This window comes from Amia ocellicauda, chromosome 3 (genome assembly GCF_036373705.1).
Source record: "Amia ocellicauda isolate fAmiCal2 chromosome 3, fAmiCal2.hap1, whole genome shotgun sequence".
Taxonomy (NCBI): Eukaryota; Metazoa; Chordata; class Actinopteri; order Amiiformes; family Amiidae; genus Amia; species Amia ocellicauda.
Window position 1 is genome coordinate 4,829,262 of NC_089852.1, and position 16,669 is coordinate 4,845,930.

The 16,669-nt window shown below is 39.2% G+C and overlaps 1 protein-coding gene across 1 annotated transcript; it reads right to left on the reverse strand.

Annotated features, from left to right (window-relative positions):
• Positions 1 to 689: 689 nt before the first annotated feature.
• hrh1 (histamine receptor H1) lies at positions 690 to 10,412 on the reverse strand. The gene is made up of 2 exons (XM_066697831.1): positions 10,091 to 10,412; positions 690 to 3,818 (listed from the first exon to the last, which is right to left on the reverse strand). The coding sequence occupies exon 2, from the start codon at positions 3,736 to 3,738 to the stop codon at positions 2,074 to 2,076; it is 1,665 nt and encodes a 554-aa protein (XP_066553928.1). The 5' UTR covers positions 3,739 to 3,818; positions 10,091 to 10,412; the 3' UTR covers positions 690 to 2,073.
• Between the last annotated feature and the right edge of the window lie 6,257 nt (positions 10,413 to 16,669).

Below are 16,669 nucleotides of genomic sequence, written 5' to 3' on the forward strand. Positions count from 1 at the left end.
TAAGAGCTCTTGGATTGACAGAAGGACCCGGTCATCTTCACAGAGGGAGATTAGACTCTGTTTCTTTTATCTCAATGCAAAAGTGTTTAACTTTTATGTAATGCAATTAGCTTTGTTGATCAGTCTCCAAAAAAGAAACTTGGCTGGGAAGAGACAGAAATGTACAGTTCAGAATACTGTTTACGACTCTGATCCGACTGCAGAATGTTGTTGTACTTTATAGACATTAATTTTGTTGGTGGTCTTCCAATGAAGTAGGGAAATAAAGTGCTGTGTATTTGAAGGCACCAGATTCCTCAACACAAATGCAAAGGAATATTGATCTAGATTTACTGGTGATTGTGAACAACTGTGGCTATCAAAGGCTATCAGTCGCATTCTAACATTTTAATAAACATTTACTTATGTGTTATGTTTACATATCTTTTCCATTTTTCATTATTCAGAACATTTAATCATGTGAATTTTGTCTAAATAATCCAGATCATCCCTTACCAACATGGTCATGAATTTAAACAAGCAAAAGGCTTGACTTTTAAAATTCAGAATAAGTATGGAGTCAACGGTGGTGAGTAATTTACCAAGTTACTAAGACGAAGAAAAACAAAACCAGACAGTCAAGTAGCAGTAGACGGCTCTGTATATAATTTCAATACTGTGTAATATACAATTTACAAAAGGCATAAATAAAGGCATTTCAACCCACACACATAAAAACATATATTTGTTTATAAAATGGACAATAAATAGCAAGTTTCAAATGTTTTAAAAGTTATTTTTCAGATACAAACACCAGTATGTGACAAGATTTTCTAATATCATGAACATATTTTTTCACAGAACGCAAATTGACACACGAGACATTTAATACATATTTTTTGTGAAATTTGTCAGCAGTGAAATGAAAATAAGCCAGTTATCTAAAAACACTCATTACATTCATATTTTCTCTATTACATTGTTTGAGGAGAAAAATATATTTATTTACAGAAAATTATATTGAACCTAATATCAGCTGAATGAATCACTTGTGCAATACAGTTAATATTAAATCTTTGGCTTGAAAGAAATTAGGATCACATCAAATAATCTGATTTACATTTAAGTTCCATTAATTAATGAGCTCTATACATACCAATCGCTAATGTACATTATTTGAGGAAGGTGATTCCCTTAAAAAATGACTTATTAAAACACTGATGATGAAGAATGTAACCCTTATTAATTAAAGTTTATTCTGTGTGGTTTATTTACTTGCTTACTTAAGTTTAACTCATTTTGCCTTTCACCACCACGTGAGCATCTGAGGTTCCCAAGTCATTGTCTCTTCTGTGTTTCAGACTGTTAACAACAGGAGCAAAAACTGTAGTACCTGTTTTAGGCAAAAGGATTTGTAATGTATTTTGTTGATAAAATAAGGATGTGCCTTGTTTTAAATATTAACACTAACCTGAAAAGGCCTGTTTCAGCCTAGAATAGAAACCATATGTTATATGTATTACCATTGTGAAGCTATGTAACTGTATTGGAGATCCACTTCTTCTAGCACTTTTCTAATCAGACAGCAGTCTTATCACAAAGTTGTAGTGTGTCATTGCAAGAAATAAATACATTAAGATAAAATATAAAATACTGTCATTTACTTCCTGTCATGCTGACTGCTATAAATTGGTGTTGCCATTTTGCTGTCACAGTCTTTTTTGTTTTTGGAAACATTAAATATGATAAGAAGTCTAAACTAACACTACTAATAAACCCCATTATGTTTCCATGTGGAATGGAAAACAATAAACCTGTTGTCTGTACAAATCACAGTAATATACTTTCTACAAGTAGTCAGTGCCATGTACAGTGGGTTTATATCGCTTGGCTAGATCTGTTTCTGTAACAAAGAATACAAAATCTTTGTTGACTGGAATGATCTGATACAGATTACAATGATTCCAAACATGATAACAAACATCCAGAACATGATTGATCAGAACATTTTACACACAATGTGAATTGTCACAGCAGAAAAAAATAAAACAATGTATTTAACGGTGTTAATAGTGTTGTACATTGGGAGAGTCCTCAGGAGTTGATATGGAGTATTTTCTTGAAAATCTTTTTAAAATTTTCATTGCAGAGGGGATAAATAAAAGGATTCAATGTGGAGTTGATGTAGCCCAGCCAGATTGTGAACATGTGAAGGTCATGATGAATACAAGTCTTACAGAAGGCCATTACCATGAAGGTCACAAAGTATGGGATCCAGCACACCATGAAGGCTGCGATGATGAAACCCAGCTGTTTTGCGGCTTTACGCTCTTTTCTGACACGCAGACTCTGAACGTACTGCTTGGACTGGGAGCAGAACTTTTGCCAAGACAGTTTTAGGTTGTTCCCATTGGCTGAATCCCCTTTAGGACTGGTGCTGTGAAGCCACGAGGAGGGCGAAGGATTTGGGAACTCATCTTTACACATAACCGTGGCAAATTTCTGAACATCGGAGATGTCCGTTATCTCGCACACACCAGCAACAGAGTTTGGCACAATCAAGTTGCAGTCATTAACCGACACAAACATGGTCTTGACATCACCATTATCCGGTTGCAGAATGCTTAGAGGCAGGCATGTCAACTTCAAAGACGTTTTAAGACCTATGGAAGAGTCCATCTCTCTTGCGGCATCTTGTGTGCCTTGGGAGGCAAGTGGGTGTCCTTCTGTACTTGTCAAGAAGATGTCTCGTGGGGAGTGCTTCTGACGTTTTGGAATAGTGAACAGGGACGCTTGGTAGCAGCATGTACGTGTTTGTTTCTCACCCCAGATATCTGAGCCAAGTCCTTCACTTATATCGTTGGGGCAGTAAGCCTGGCCTAAGCTGTACTGATCCAACAAGCCATCAACATGGGGATATTCAGAGGGAGCACTATCCTCCTGACGGACCTTGTCAGTCTTGTGCCTCTTTCCTGATATTTTTCCATTTTGGGAAAAAACATTTCTGTCAGAAGGTTGGACTGCCTCATTGATGCACTCACGTTGCTGATAATGCTTCCTCACTGCCATATATATCCGTGCATAAAACCAGAGCATGAAGGCAGAGGGGACATAAAAATTGAGGACTGCAGTGAGGACTTTGAACCAGGTCACAAATCGAAAATCAGTGTCACACTTGTTTTCAGACTCGGGCTTTGGATCCACATCAGAAAAGGTCCGCCAGCCAAGGATAGGTATGACCCACATCATGGACAGAAGCCAGGCTCCTGAGATCATGACGCTCGCTCTGGCTCTGGTCCGATACTTTAGGTACCGAAGCGGTTGCCGCACAGAGCGATAGCGATCCACACACAAAATGAAGAGGCTAAAGATGGATGCTGTGCTGGCCACATAGTCCATAACCAACCAAAACTGACAAACCATTTGTCCCAGTCTCCACTCCTTCTCCAACAGGTAGACAATGTTAAGAGGCATCACAGTAGCACCAACGATGAGATCTGCCACAGATAAGCTCACAATATACAGATTCCCCACAGTGTGCAGCGTTCTCTCCTTCTTAACAGCATACAGTACCAGGAGATTCATGATCACGGTCAACAATGACACAGTGCCAAGAACCAGGCCCAGCAAGGCATCGTGTACTTGGTTGTGAAAAGTGACCGTTGAATTGGGGAATCTTCTTTCTTCCACTTCAGAAAGGTTTTTCCAAGTACTATTCACATGAAAGTCTATGAGGGACACCACAAAAGTCATCTCCATCACTGAGAGCCCAGGTCTGTCCACATGGTGTTAAGGGCAGCAAAGATTTTGCCTTTTCCTCGATCTTTGTTTGCGAACACCTATAAAATGAAAATAAAACAATGTTGCATTATGCACAATTGTGAAATACGCTCACATAACTGTTGATTGCATGCAGAGTCAAGCAGCTTCTCAGGGAGGTTTGAAATACTGATATAATAACAATCTGATATATCGCCAGAGCTTTTTTAAACATTGAATTGTGCTTATTTTTTTCTGAACAGACCTGGGCATTCTAGCATTACACACAACGGACGTCTGCCCTAAGGGCACAACACAACGATCAAAGTTAACACTACGGTGGCACATAACCTTGTAAAGGCCTGTCTGAACAGGGGAATATTCTTCATAGGAGTGGGCATTTCTAACTTGTTCTTTGTACAGGGAACATGTATGCACAGAAGTGGACAAGGATGGGATTTTTTACCATGAGAACAGAAGGCATTATTATAAAAACTGTGCATGATGAGACTGGGGTGTCAGTTTGTCAATATGATGATAGTTCAGTCCTGGCTGCTGTGTCCATAATTGTTACAGCTTCAGTCTGTGTATCTACATTATTGCTCTATCATTGTTTCCTCCAGCCATCCAGAAATAATCCTCATGCCATCTAGATTCAAAAAGGTGCTGTCAAGACAGACTCCACCTGATGGACAGTGTCTGCAAACCATTTCAAATGACTAAAGAACGAAGCGTAATTGAACCGGAACTTACTTAAGAAAGCACTTGTCATTTGTTTTCTTCCTTTATTTACATCAAAAGGATGATAGTAGAAACTCCAGATTCACGGTATGTTTAATAATCAATTAGACGCATTGGTTCCAGACCCTCTGATCTTGAAGTTCACATGAAATAATAATGAGTTTGTTTATGAGGGCAGCAAAATCTGCCTACAATAAGGCCTATTACAGTTCCCAGCATTTCCAATCTCTAGGATCTTGGGAGTGCTCCGGTGATGACACCGTCAAATAAATTATTTACTTTTTATGATTTGCATGTCAATTAATGAATATGAGGAATAATACTAATTAAAAAATAATGGGAAAGGGTAACATTGTTCCATTATGCCACTATAAATGATTAGTGACTTTTTTAACAAGAACATTCTATCCTCAACCCCCATCTGCTCTGTTAATTACACTTCATTTACATGACACTAAATATTCATTAGTAAAATGTTCCTTTTATTCATAATTTTATCATTCAAAACCATTTAGTAAGATGGGAAATGTCTGTCTATCCATTGTCTGTGCGTCACAGATCTGTGTTGGGTTCAACCTTTTTTAAACATAATGCTGTAAACAAAAGTGTTTTATCGTAAAATACTCCACACAGTTTACACAATTTACACAACTAACAGTATACAGGAAATGTCAGAAATCTATTTCTCCGCAATATAAACACAACTCCTACATATGTTTTTTTTTCACACAATACTGTGTGATCAATGCCCCTGACTCAGACATGCTTCTCAAAATGTTTGCCTGCCAAGTCTCCTTTCACAGGAACCATAGGAATAAGCAATGATTTATATTAACTGAATCAACACAGCCAGAAGAGACATTCAAAGTAAGAAGGAAGTATGCCGTTATCAAAGCAATGCAATGTTAAAACTCTACCTCACTGATATATCTTTCATTTGCACTTTTGCGGATTAAGAAATATGACCAGCATTCTAAGATGATATATTTTGCTTTCCTTCCACACATAGGTAAGTGAATTAGACCAGGAAGGAGGAACATGAAAGTTAGAGTGAATAGCAGCTCAGAAAAAAGAAAAAACCTTCCCTGTTGCTTAGGAACCTCTCCATTCAAAATGCCACTGTGTCGCTCTCACAGACACGAGGCGCTGGTGAATGCTGTGCCATGCCCTATTTTCATAGTGCTGGACTCTTAAGTAAATTCACTGTAGAGTCATTAATGGAAGCAGGGTAAAACAATTCAGGAAAGCAGTGGAGAAAGAAATGGGGGTCGAAAATAACAAGCATATGAAGGCATCGCAGGTGAACAATTCCTGAAAAATCTTTATCTAATCATTAAGCATAAAACTTAGTAGGGAGCTACTGCAATAAATACTCTTCATGTAATAGGTGTCACGGAAACAATTTACTTCATTAGCAGACGCAGCCCAGGAGACATGTTTAAGAATGTATTTTTGCGCACTCTTGAAGAAAACAAGGGCTGAGTTAAAGTAGAATAATGGCTTCACCTCCCCTCATATACACCTGGGAAAACATATAAGGGGGTTCCAGCAGAGGCTGTGTTTATCGTCACCTAGTATTCTGTAATAATAGAAGCCAACGGTGAGGAAGGTAGTCGAAACCTTTGGGGATCAGTGATCACAGCATGTTATCGTGTGAACTTCAATTTAAATCCCCATAAGCCAGCTACAAAGGAATAAGGTTTTTGTTTGTGAGATATTTACTGGGGTGAGATAATACATGTGTAAAGAGATACACCTAGATAATGCATGGACACAACAGACCACAAGGACCAAGAGTAAGTAAACAGTATTCTAAAAAACAATGGCCACAATTGTTCAACAAAATATTAGGAAGCAGCACTGTACAGCATATGTAAAAAGCACAAATTTAATATAACATGAAATATGAAGAGTATACTGGTGGAAAAGCACAAATAAAACAAAAGACATTAGAATGGCAACCAATCTATAGGGAGATACAACAGCTAAATCAAGTTATGCCACCATAGTCCAACAGAAATGAAATAATATTGGCTGACTAATTGCAAGTATAATACCGATCAGATTAAAGGATTTGAATCAGGTAACTGAAGGCTGATCAGCCCTTCCTCTATAGCAATCATTGATTAAAGGTAAAATGTTAGATTATAAACATTATAACAATATAATAGGAAATAGCTACTATGGATGACAAGGACAAGTATTTTTTTAGCTGAACATATATAAACTGACTCCGCAACCCTCGCCAGGATAAGCGGTTTCAAAGATGGATGGATGGAAATATAAACTGAGGGACCTCTAAGTAGGATGAGGTCAATCGGACAGTCATATTTTACTACAGTGGCACATTATTTTGGTCGTACAGTCGTACAATTCTCATTAATAGCATTGACAGTATTTATACATTTCAAATATTCATAGTTAAATATGAATGATGTGGCTGCTACAAAGAAAAACATCAAAATACCTTGAATGCTTTTAGTAGGTTTCGAGCAAATGTTTTAGTTTAAGCTATTCATTGAAAAAACAAACCTATTACAGCCTCTATAGTATAATTAGGCAAGGCATTGCTTTCCATTTCCTTTTAGTGCACAAAGCTTCCATGACAACCATACAAAAATTCATTATAAAATTAAGAAAAAAACAAGCGCACAATTTGTCACCTTGACGCAGAAAGCTTCAGAAAACAGTTCTCAGCAGGACTCTAAAGACTACTGAGTATATATAGAGTGCTATTGAAATTATCCAGGAACACTGATGGAGTACGTGTAATTTCGTAAGATTACGGTGGAAAATACATAAAAGGATTGTGACTCAAGTATCTCCCTCTTCACAGGCTCTTGTGGAAGAAGGCTGTTGGCCTGTTATAGGAGCGCATGCATCAATATTAATGCTCAAATTAGACGAGCACGTTGACGCGATGAGCTAAATATCAGAAGAGAACTGATATGGCACAAGTTATTTGTCAGCTACCTGGTATCAATGCCAATACAGATCACTGCCACTGAAACATCAATAGCAACAGAAGTATGAGAGGTGTACATGAGCAAAGGAGGAGAAAAAGCAGCTCTAACGTCTGTCTGCAATCATTAAACCCCTGTGTGTTGTTTGTGGGACTGTGGCTGAACTATGGATGAACTATGAACTATATCAAAGATGGACAAAGGAAGCTATTGAATGGAAATCAAGACATGGAAAAAAAACCTAGAAGACAACTACATAAAAGATGGGATGAGGAAATAATAAAATGTGAATTTGGTGAGACGGAAAAGAAAAGCAAGTGGAAATATCTTGGCGTGGCCTTTGTCCAGCAGTGGATCGATATGGGCTGATAGTGATGGCGATACATACAGTCATGTACAAGGTTATACTTTGCAAGTTATGGGTGTGTCAAAGTTTTGATTTAGTTTTAGTTTTGATTCAAAAGAGCTCCTATGTTCATTACACTTGTCTGTCAACAGAAATAATATTGGGGGCTGATGCATCAGACTCTGAAAATCATACCTAAACATGACAGGATGTGGTGTTACCATGATGTTATGTCCTGGCTTATACATGGTCCAATGGAAATGCTTGCATTGGAGGCACCAAACACATACGTGGCCATGAGTTGGGAACAAAAACCTTTGGCAGCAGAGCGTGGTAGCATCTGTGTGGCCTACTGCGGTCGACAACTGACATCACGTAGAATGAGCAGAAGATGCGTCATTCTGCTCTTCCATTGTACCATGTGTAGTGGAGGAGAACTGAGATGGTTGTCAATACGTGGGAAAACATATTCTGACATTTGTCAACAATCCTCCGAGTTCACTTTCCACAATCCTCTTTATACAACACTGTCTGTTCTGTTCGCTTCTTAGAGCCCAAAACCTCCATCAATAGTTATATTTTGTATACTCTTTAAAATGAACAACCAACTCTAGTTACCTGCTGAAAGACAGTGTTATTTCTGGCTATATGCCCCAGTCAAACTCCATCTGTTCTCAGGAATCTCCAGGTCAATGTCTACACACGACATCTATTCTTCCCTGTTTTATGCTCTAGCTGGCAATAATTTGCTTATCATATGCTGGAATTGGATTCATTTCAGCTTTCCTTTCCTTAAGGCAGGCCTTAAACCACCACACATACATGCTCCATTATGTAAAGAGACAGTGAGGTAATATTATGCTGTATACACTTAATTCTGCCCATGCAATGCAGATTATTGGAAGCACGGTGGCAGGTGTTTTGTTGACTGCAGCATGCACAGTAATAATTCTCTCTAGGTCCATTTAGCACTATCTTTTAGCAGTGGCAATGGACTTCCCTGAGCAGTTCCTGCCGCTCCCTCCCCCTAACACTAAAATAATGCTCTTTAAAAACACTGTGGATGTTTATGGTTGGGTAAACATCCCTAACCTTCTCGATAGACCTGACTCACACTTGCACAACAGATAAAAAACCTGAAAAGCTCATATACTAACCTTGTGGGACCCAGCCTTGTTGGCTGTAGTGTTATGAAAACACTAGTGTTGAGCTGACAGTTGAATACTATCAGGCTGTTTAACGATTACTAGGACGGTATCTAAATGCTTTATTCCAGGAACCACAGAAACAGTCTTAACAAATATGAACTGCTTTTAGACTAATGTAGTGTACCAGGAATCCTTATGTCCTGTACTGTGAAGGGGGTTTATTTGTTGATCCTACAAAATACAATCTGTCTTCAGACTCTCCTATTAACAAAAAGAAATGTCTCTTTCCCAAACAAAATAGTCTTAATACTAAGCATGGATTATACAAAGTAACCCTAGGCATTCTTAAAGATTCGGTCACCAGACATTGAGCACAGAAACTACACAGTGAAAGACTCTTACAAATAACTGGGATGTACGTAGACTTCAGAAATGATATATAAATCTGGGAAAGAAGTTATAAAGATGTCTTAAATTGGAAGTATGACACCTACATCCTTAATTTCTGTAAATGAGACCTTTCAACGTGTCTCATTACACATATGTTCAAATAGTCAAATGTTAAGTAAATATACTGCAATGAATGCTATCATCTCTTCACGTTTACAGGGTGTACATCATTCTGTAATATGTAACTATAATTTGACAAGGTATCAGCTCTTCACAATGTAAGAAACCTGTTTAAAACAATACACAACATACCAGCCTGGGTATATGTGGACGAGCACACAGATGCTGGGCATATTCAACAACTTTCCCACCTGTGGAATATACTGCACTCACAGCTCTGTGAAGGAAGGTGCACAGATCTCTCTCTAATCTCTCTCTAATTTGCTGACAAAAAGAGTTAGAAAACAAAACATTTTCTGTATTATTTTCAGCTCACAAGACATCCACACTGAACATGCGAATCACCCTCATCCTCACTGCAGAATAAATACTCTTAAACGTTTCCATAAGACAGTTTACAACTTGTTGAAACAGTCTAGCTTGATTACAGATTTTAAAACAATGTCGCAAGGGCACGTTTCCATCCATCTGCAGGTAGAGACAATATCATCATTACACCTCGAGCTCCGCAGAGCAACACAGTAACAGAAGTTTGAAATGCGGATCGGCTCGGAGCAAGATTAAAGTAACCAGCTGAAACGTACCGGCGCACACCGGCTCTGTCCTCCTACCTCCGGGGCGCTGACAGCTGCCCAGACCCGCAGCTCGGAGCCGCGTCCACTCGAGTCCTCTCCCCGCGGAGAGCAGCCGGGCGGGCGGGTTGGTGTGGAGGGAAGCTGCGGCTCCTGCGCGATTAGGGACGTGTTCACACCCACTGCCATGGACCTGATGCTACTTACTGTTCCCCCAGCGTTTGCCATCTATCCCCTCCTATGTGCAAATGCACCCGGATCCATAACACCAGTATTGTTTCTCTATGCATTCATTTTATTGGATTTTAGCCGTAGTAAAAAAAAAAAAAAGAAATCTGTTGAATTGCCAAAGTTGAAAAAGTCCCCCCCCCCCCTCTGGTTTCCCTGTCTAGCTGGAATAGGCGAAGGCGAAACACTAGCAATAAGGCGCAGTTGTGCAGGGTGTCTTACCAGCTTCCATTGAAATGCCCGACGCTCCTCCTTCGGGGTGAGGGGCTGTGATTGAGATGCGCTCATGCCTCAAACTCGGGATTTGAGCTGAGATCCATCGCCATTGACAGTGAGAAGAAATGGCCCAAGTGCACGGCCACAGAGAACTGCATTTGTCTGTGCATTGTGTTGTCTGGAGACTAAAGCCTGACAAGGGAATGCTATAATTTATAGGGGGGGCAAGCAGGCCATAATACATTGGTTTGTGTGTGTACTACACTGGTTTGTGTGCATACTGTATTGGTTTGTGTGTGTACCATATTGGTTGTTCACGTGACTGGGGCAGGACTAGGGCGTGTGTGTTTGTGTGTGTGTGTGGGATGGGGTAATTCTGTCTTTACTACAGTAATTGCTCCAACAGGTGGCTGCATACTGTACCTTTACATTCTGCTGTTTCATAAAGGAAGGCCTTTGTAAAACACATAGGTATATAACGTTACAAATTATGATTAGCCACACAGGTGACTATTAAAGACAAAGAAAATGTATCTCTGCAAAGCTGGCTCTGCAGCACACACCACTTTTAGCAAGTCACACCAACATATGCTCAGCCAAAGACAAAGAAAGGGTGTTCTTCATTTACGTGCAGGAGGACAGGACTGTAGGCTGGATTGACAGAAAACTATTTAATTGTGAGTGTGCTGACACCTAATAACGTCCCATTTCCACCAGCAGGTTGCCTTGTTTTTTTTAGCTAGTCCACATGTCAAAACAACCTTGAACAAATATACAACTCATCCAAAACATTACTCACGTCAATAAAACAGACAGTAATGGGTTGCATTAGCATAAGTAAAGCTAAAAGCATGTGCAAGTCTATTATACATCTCTCTTTTCAGATTTGATGGGTTCTGATCTGGAGCATCCAGGTAGGATTGTATATGCAGGTTTACATTTCTGAGTATGTGAGGCTGCATTTCAATCCCCAAGCATTCTTGTATCCAGCTGTAGCGGCTGTATTATGTCATGACTGTGCATTACAAACAGCAATACCAGGAAGGAGCTGTGTATTTCATTGATGTTTACATTAAGTTCTATTACATTTCTTAGTTGGATCTTCATATCGCTTGAATTACCATAAATTACCTACATTTACACACAAAAAAAAAACCTGTCTTTCTTTTAATTGGTTTCCTCAGAATGTAATTGTAAAGTATACTTAAGGGTTGAAGTTGCCTGCTCTAAGTAGCAACTCTCATTAAAATTCAATGTTACCATGAAATTAATGAGTACGGGCTTTTATAGGCTTTGTTTATCACCACAGAGGCAGGGCAGGACGTGTCCGGATAGCTAGGTTCAGATCACATGGAATACCAATTTCCATCACAGACAGTAATGTGACAGCAAATTATGCAAAAAGATACACAAGTGAAATTTCAATCGTCGTATTAAAATCAGTTTCATGGCACAATCCCCAAAGGCTTCGGTAAACTGTCTACAAAAACTGTAATTATCTTTTCGTGGGCTGTGGGTATTTAAGTCATATCAAATGTTATTAGTGCCTATTTACTGTGTTATCTGATCTGATTGAGGTTGGTAACTTCCTGTCCTCTTTATCCACATTGTAATTTTTACCCCCAGTTTTGAAATAGTGGTTCATGTTGATGGTGTTAATAATAAAAACATAAAATGAAAGTCCATACCAAAATGCTCTAGAATCTCTGCGCTAAAGGACCTCCTTCAGGCAGTCCCTTTCAGAAGATGCTCTGGTTATTATCATCAATGGCTTTAATAACAATTCCCAAAGATAATTTCAGGCCATTCTCTTCAGTATGATTGAATTTGTTGGCTTTGTATTTACCAAGTACTCGAAACTTAGATAGACGATGCTGTTTGTACTGTCTATCCCAGACAGATTAAATTACAGTGTGAGGGGAAAAAGTGTGTGTACATGCAAATAATAAATACACATATTTTAGGCCAGAGGTCTAACATTATCTATTTCTCGTGAGCAGCCTTTCTATACATTACATATGTTCAAAATAAACGTTTATTGTATTTATTTGATCTAGTCTTAGCTTCATATGTCATCTCCATCCTTTCTCAAATGTAAGCTAGGAGCGCTAAAGGTCTGTGAAAATCCTTGGGGCCACTTCATCAGTGTATATTGACCATCTGCTGACCTCCGGAAGCAAAGACTGTGCTGAGCTGGCCTGTTCATGGTCTCACTCCAACCCTCAATATTTAGGATTATTGTTCTATAACCAGACCTCTTCAAAGGTTCTTTCCCACCATCTCTCTCTCTCTCTGTTTAACATCTTTACTCTTTTGAGGTCACTTAATTTTCTTTGTTCTTTCTGATCCATGTATGTGTTTTTCTGTCTTGTCTTGTTATCCCATGCTTCTCTGTGTTGTTTGCAGCTTCTGTATCATTTTTTGCATGTAGTGACCAGGTTTTGTAGCCATAGGTGAGCACTGGTAGTGTGCATTGGTGAAATACTTTTCCTTTCAGGCATATGAATATACACTCACCTAAAGGATTATTAGGAACACCATACTAATACTGTGTTTGACCCCCTTTCGCCTTCAGAACTGCCTTAATTCTACGTGGCATTGATTCAACAAGGTGCTGAAAGCATTCTTTAGAAATGTTGGCCCATATTGATAGGATAGCATCTTGCAGTTGATGGAGATTTGTGGGATGCACATCCAGGGCACGAAGCTCCCGTTCCACCACATCCCAAAGATGCTCTATTGGGTTGAGATCTGGTGACTGTGGGGGCCAGTTTAGTACAGTGAACTCATTGTCATGTTCAAGAAACCAATTTGAAATGATTCGACCTTTGTGACATGGTGCATTATCCTGCTGGAAGTAGCCATCAGAGGATGGGTACATGGTGGTCATAAAGGGATGGACATGGTCAGAAACAATGCTCAGGTAGGCCGTGGCATTTAAACGATGCCCAATTGGCACTAAGGGGCCTAAAGTGTGCCAAGAAAACATCCCCCACACCATTACACAACCACCACCAGCCTGCACAGTGGTAACAAGGCATGATGGATCCATGTTCTCATTCTGTTTACGCCAAATTCTGACTCTACCATCTGAATGTCTCAACAGAAATCGAGACTCATCAGACCAGGCAACATTTTTCCAGTCTTCAACTGTCCAATTTTGGTGAGCTTGTGCAAATTGTAGCCTCTTTTTCCTATTTGTAGTGGAGATGAGTGGTACCCGGTGGGGTCTTCTGCTGTTGTAGCCCATCCGCCTCAAGGTTGTACGTGTTGTGGCTTCACAAATGCTTTGCTGCATACCTCGGTTGTAACGAGTGGTTATTTCAGTCAAAGTTGCTCTTCTATCAGCTTGAATCAGTCGGCCCATTCTCCTCTGACCTCTAGCATCAACAAGGCATTTTCGCCCACAGGACTGCCGCATACTGGATGTTTTTCCCTTTTCACACCATTCTTTGTAAACCCTAGAAATGGTTGTGCGTGAAAATCCCAGTAACTGAGCAGATTGTGAAATACTCAGACCGGCCCGTCTGGCACCAACAACCATGCCACGCTCAAAATTGCTTAAATCACCTTTCTTTCCCATTCAGACATTCAGTTTGGAGTTCAGGAGATTGTCTTGACCAGGACCACACCCCTAAATGCATTGAAGCAACTGCCATGTGATTGGTTGGTTAGATAATTGCATTAATGAGAAATTGAACAGGTGTTCCTAATAATCCTTTAGGTGAGTGTATAGGCCTATATAAACTGTAAATATAGATTTTGAAAACTTTCTGTGCTGTATGTCGCAGCCTTCATATTCCTTTGCGTCCTCTACCCCCTTGGAAGAAGTGCAATCTGAAATAAATGTTCCATGGCTTCACAGGTGTTGGGATTTGCTGTAATTATTATAACAGTCAGTTTACATTGCACCTAGCAAGCATACACAAAGAACATGAAGTCAGCAGAAGAGCTTAAAGACACTGTTTCTGTTGAGCGCACTGGTCATAATGATATTGATGAGACGGGAATTGAATCATCGCAGATGCCTGGATTGCACAAGCCGTTTGAGATATCGCCAATTCACTGACATGTCAGGAGCAGATAGTTGCTTGTTAATGGAAGAGAAAAGCCAAGCTGAGACTGATGTATTGACTGTGACGTAACATACATTCTGGAAGAGGTAGGAGTTTGTGAGTAAGTCTCCAAAAGGATAAAGGTGGTTTGGTTTCACATAACGCGATTTCAAACTATAGAGATGGCGGTAAATGGAGGCAAAAGGGCATTAAGACGTGATGTTTTTAGATTGATTAAGTGCTGTCTGCATTGGCTGTGGGAATAATTTCTTCTGCAGTGGCACTTGCTTTTCAAAACTGTTTCTCCCTGTCCTTTATTATGTGAGGAAAATCTAGGGCAAATGGTGCCTGTCTGGAATTGTGATATAGACGAATTTGAAATGATAAAATGATAGCCACCGCTGACAGGTGAATGTGTGTGCTCCCTGTTTCTCCTACCCAGAGCATTCATTTGACATATAACATGGGAGAATAAAGCCAGAGAAAATAGTACACAAACACACGCAGAGCAATGATGTAAAACAAAGTGGGTGATAAACCCACTTCAAGCGGTGTTTGGTTAAACACCGCTTGAAGTGGGTTTGTCACCCACTTTGTTTTACATCATTGCTCTGCATGTGTTTGTGGTGTCACCCTGACATTTGTAATTTAAAGGAATAAAAGCTTTTAAGCCTGTGTTGCGAAGAAGAGAGCATAAAATTCACATATTAACCAGTAGTAATGAGACTTTCGCCATAGGATGTGAAGTAGTTTTAATTTTCAAAGTTGGGATGGTTATACAGACTTCCAGCATAACAGGAAGATTTTACTCATCATAACCTTGAAATAAACATATACACCCCAGTCATGGTACATAAATATATAAAACCAATATTTTTAGGCTAGTTTATGACAGTACTTTCCTTTTTTAGTGTGACTGTATCAACTGCATATTTAGTTTTGTTTTAAACAGTGTGGCGTGACGAGAAAAGGATATCACAAAGAGCAGCAGATGTCCAAAGAGAGAAAGTCTTATCTGTGTGCTTCAGTTACAAGAAAGGTAATTACTGCAGTTTCCTTATTTATTTATTTTCCTGAAGAGAATCCTAATCAGCACTAGCAGGGTACTTAAATGAATATAAACCAAAGCCAGACCTTGGAGGCTGCATGTTTAATTAACACATTTCACTGCCTCTGATACGGGTTTCTAAGTAGGACAAATATTCTGCCTATGTTGGAAAATAAAAAATAAATGTGGATCATGTGTAGGGGACTTCCACTGGACCTCCGATGGTCAATTCAGTATCATACTGATTGATGTCACTGCCCCACTATCAAACCAAAGGAAGGTACGGTGTCTAGTATATTCAGTGTAATCTCAGATGGCATTGAAAAGATAATAAAACAATAGCGATGCCATTATCTGGTCCACCTGAGGCTGCATGGTTCAGTTAGTGCTGGGAATTATTACAATGGGACTGCATGCTTTTTTTTAAGGCAAATATGAATTTTAACCTGCTGTCTAAGTATATACCATGACAATGCTATTGCGGGTGTCAGGGATAAGTGAAGTGAAGTTGGATTTCTTGTCAGTCCTCATGTGTTTAAAACTGGCTCCTGAAATTGTATCATTATAATGTAGGTCTTTAAGCATGGGGATTCTGGCCATCTGGAAGAAAGGGGACATTTGATTGTTTCATATTAGCTTAAGATTGAGAAGAAATGTCAAAAGGATTATCTTAAGACTTTTGGAATTGGTGCTGGCCTTTTTTCAGTTCTTCCCGGTCCAAAACATGACTTTTCTTTTTAAAATCTACTATAAAATACAACATATTTAATAACTGAAACCGAAGTGTTTTCCCTCATTTTCTCGTGAAAGGTTAACCTGTTTAAAACAAAGAAAAGGAATAAACATATAGGGTTATGTAAATATTTAAACCAGTGAAACAATGGGTATATTGTTGTTTTCCCAAAACACCTTGAAGGAGTCTTCGGTACAGGTAATTAAATAAACCTTGGTGGTCTACTTTGACAACAACACTTCTCTAAGAGTAATGACAAAAACTCACTTACATTTATAAAAATGTTCACGTAAAAAAAAGTCTTCTTCCTG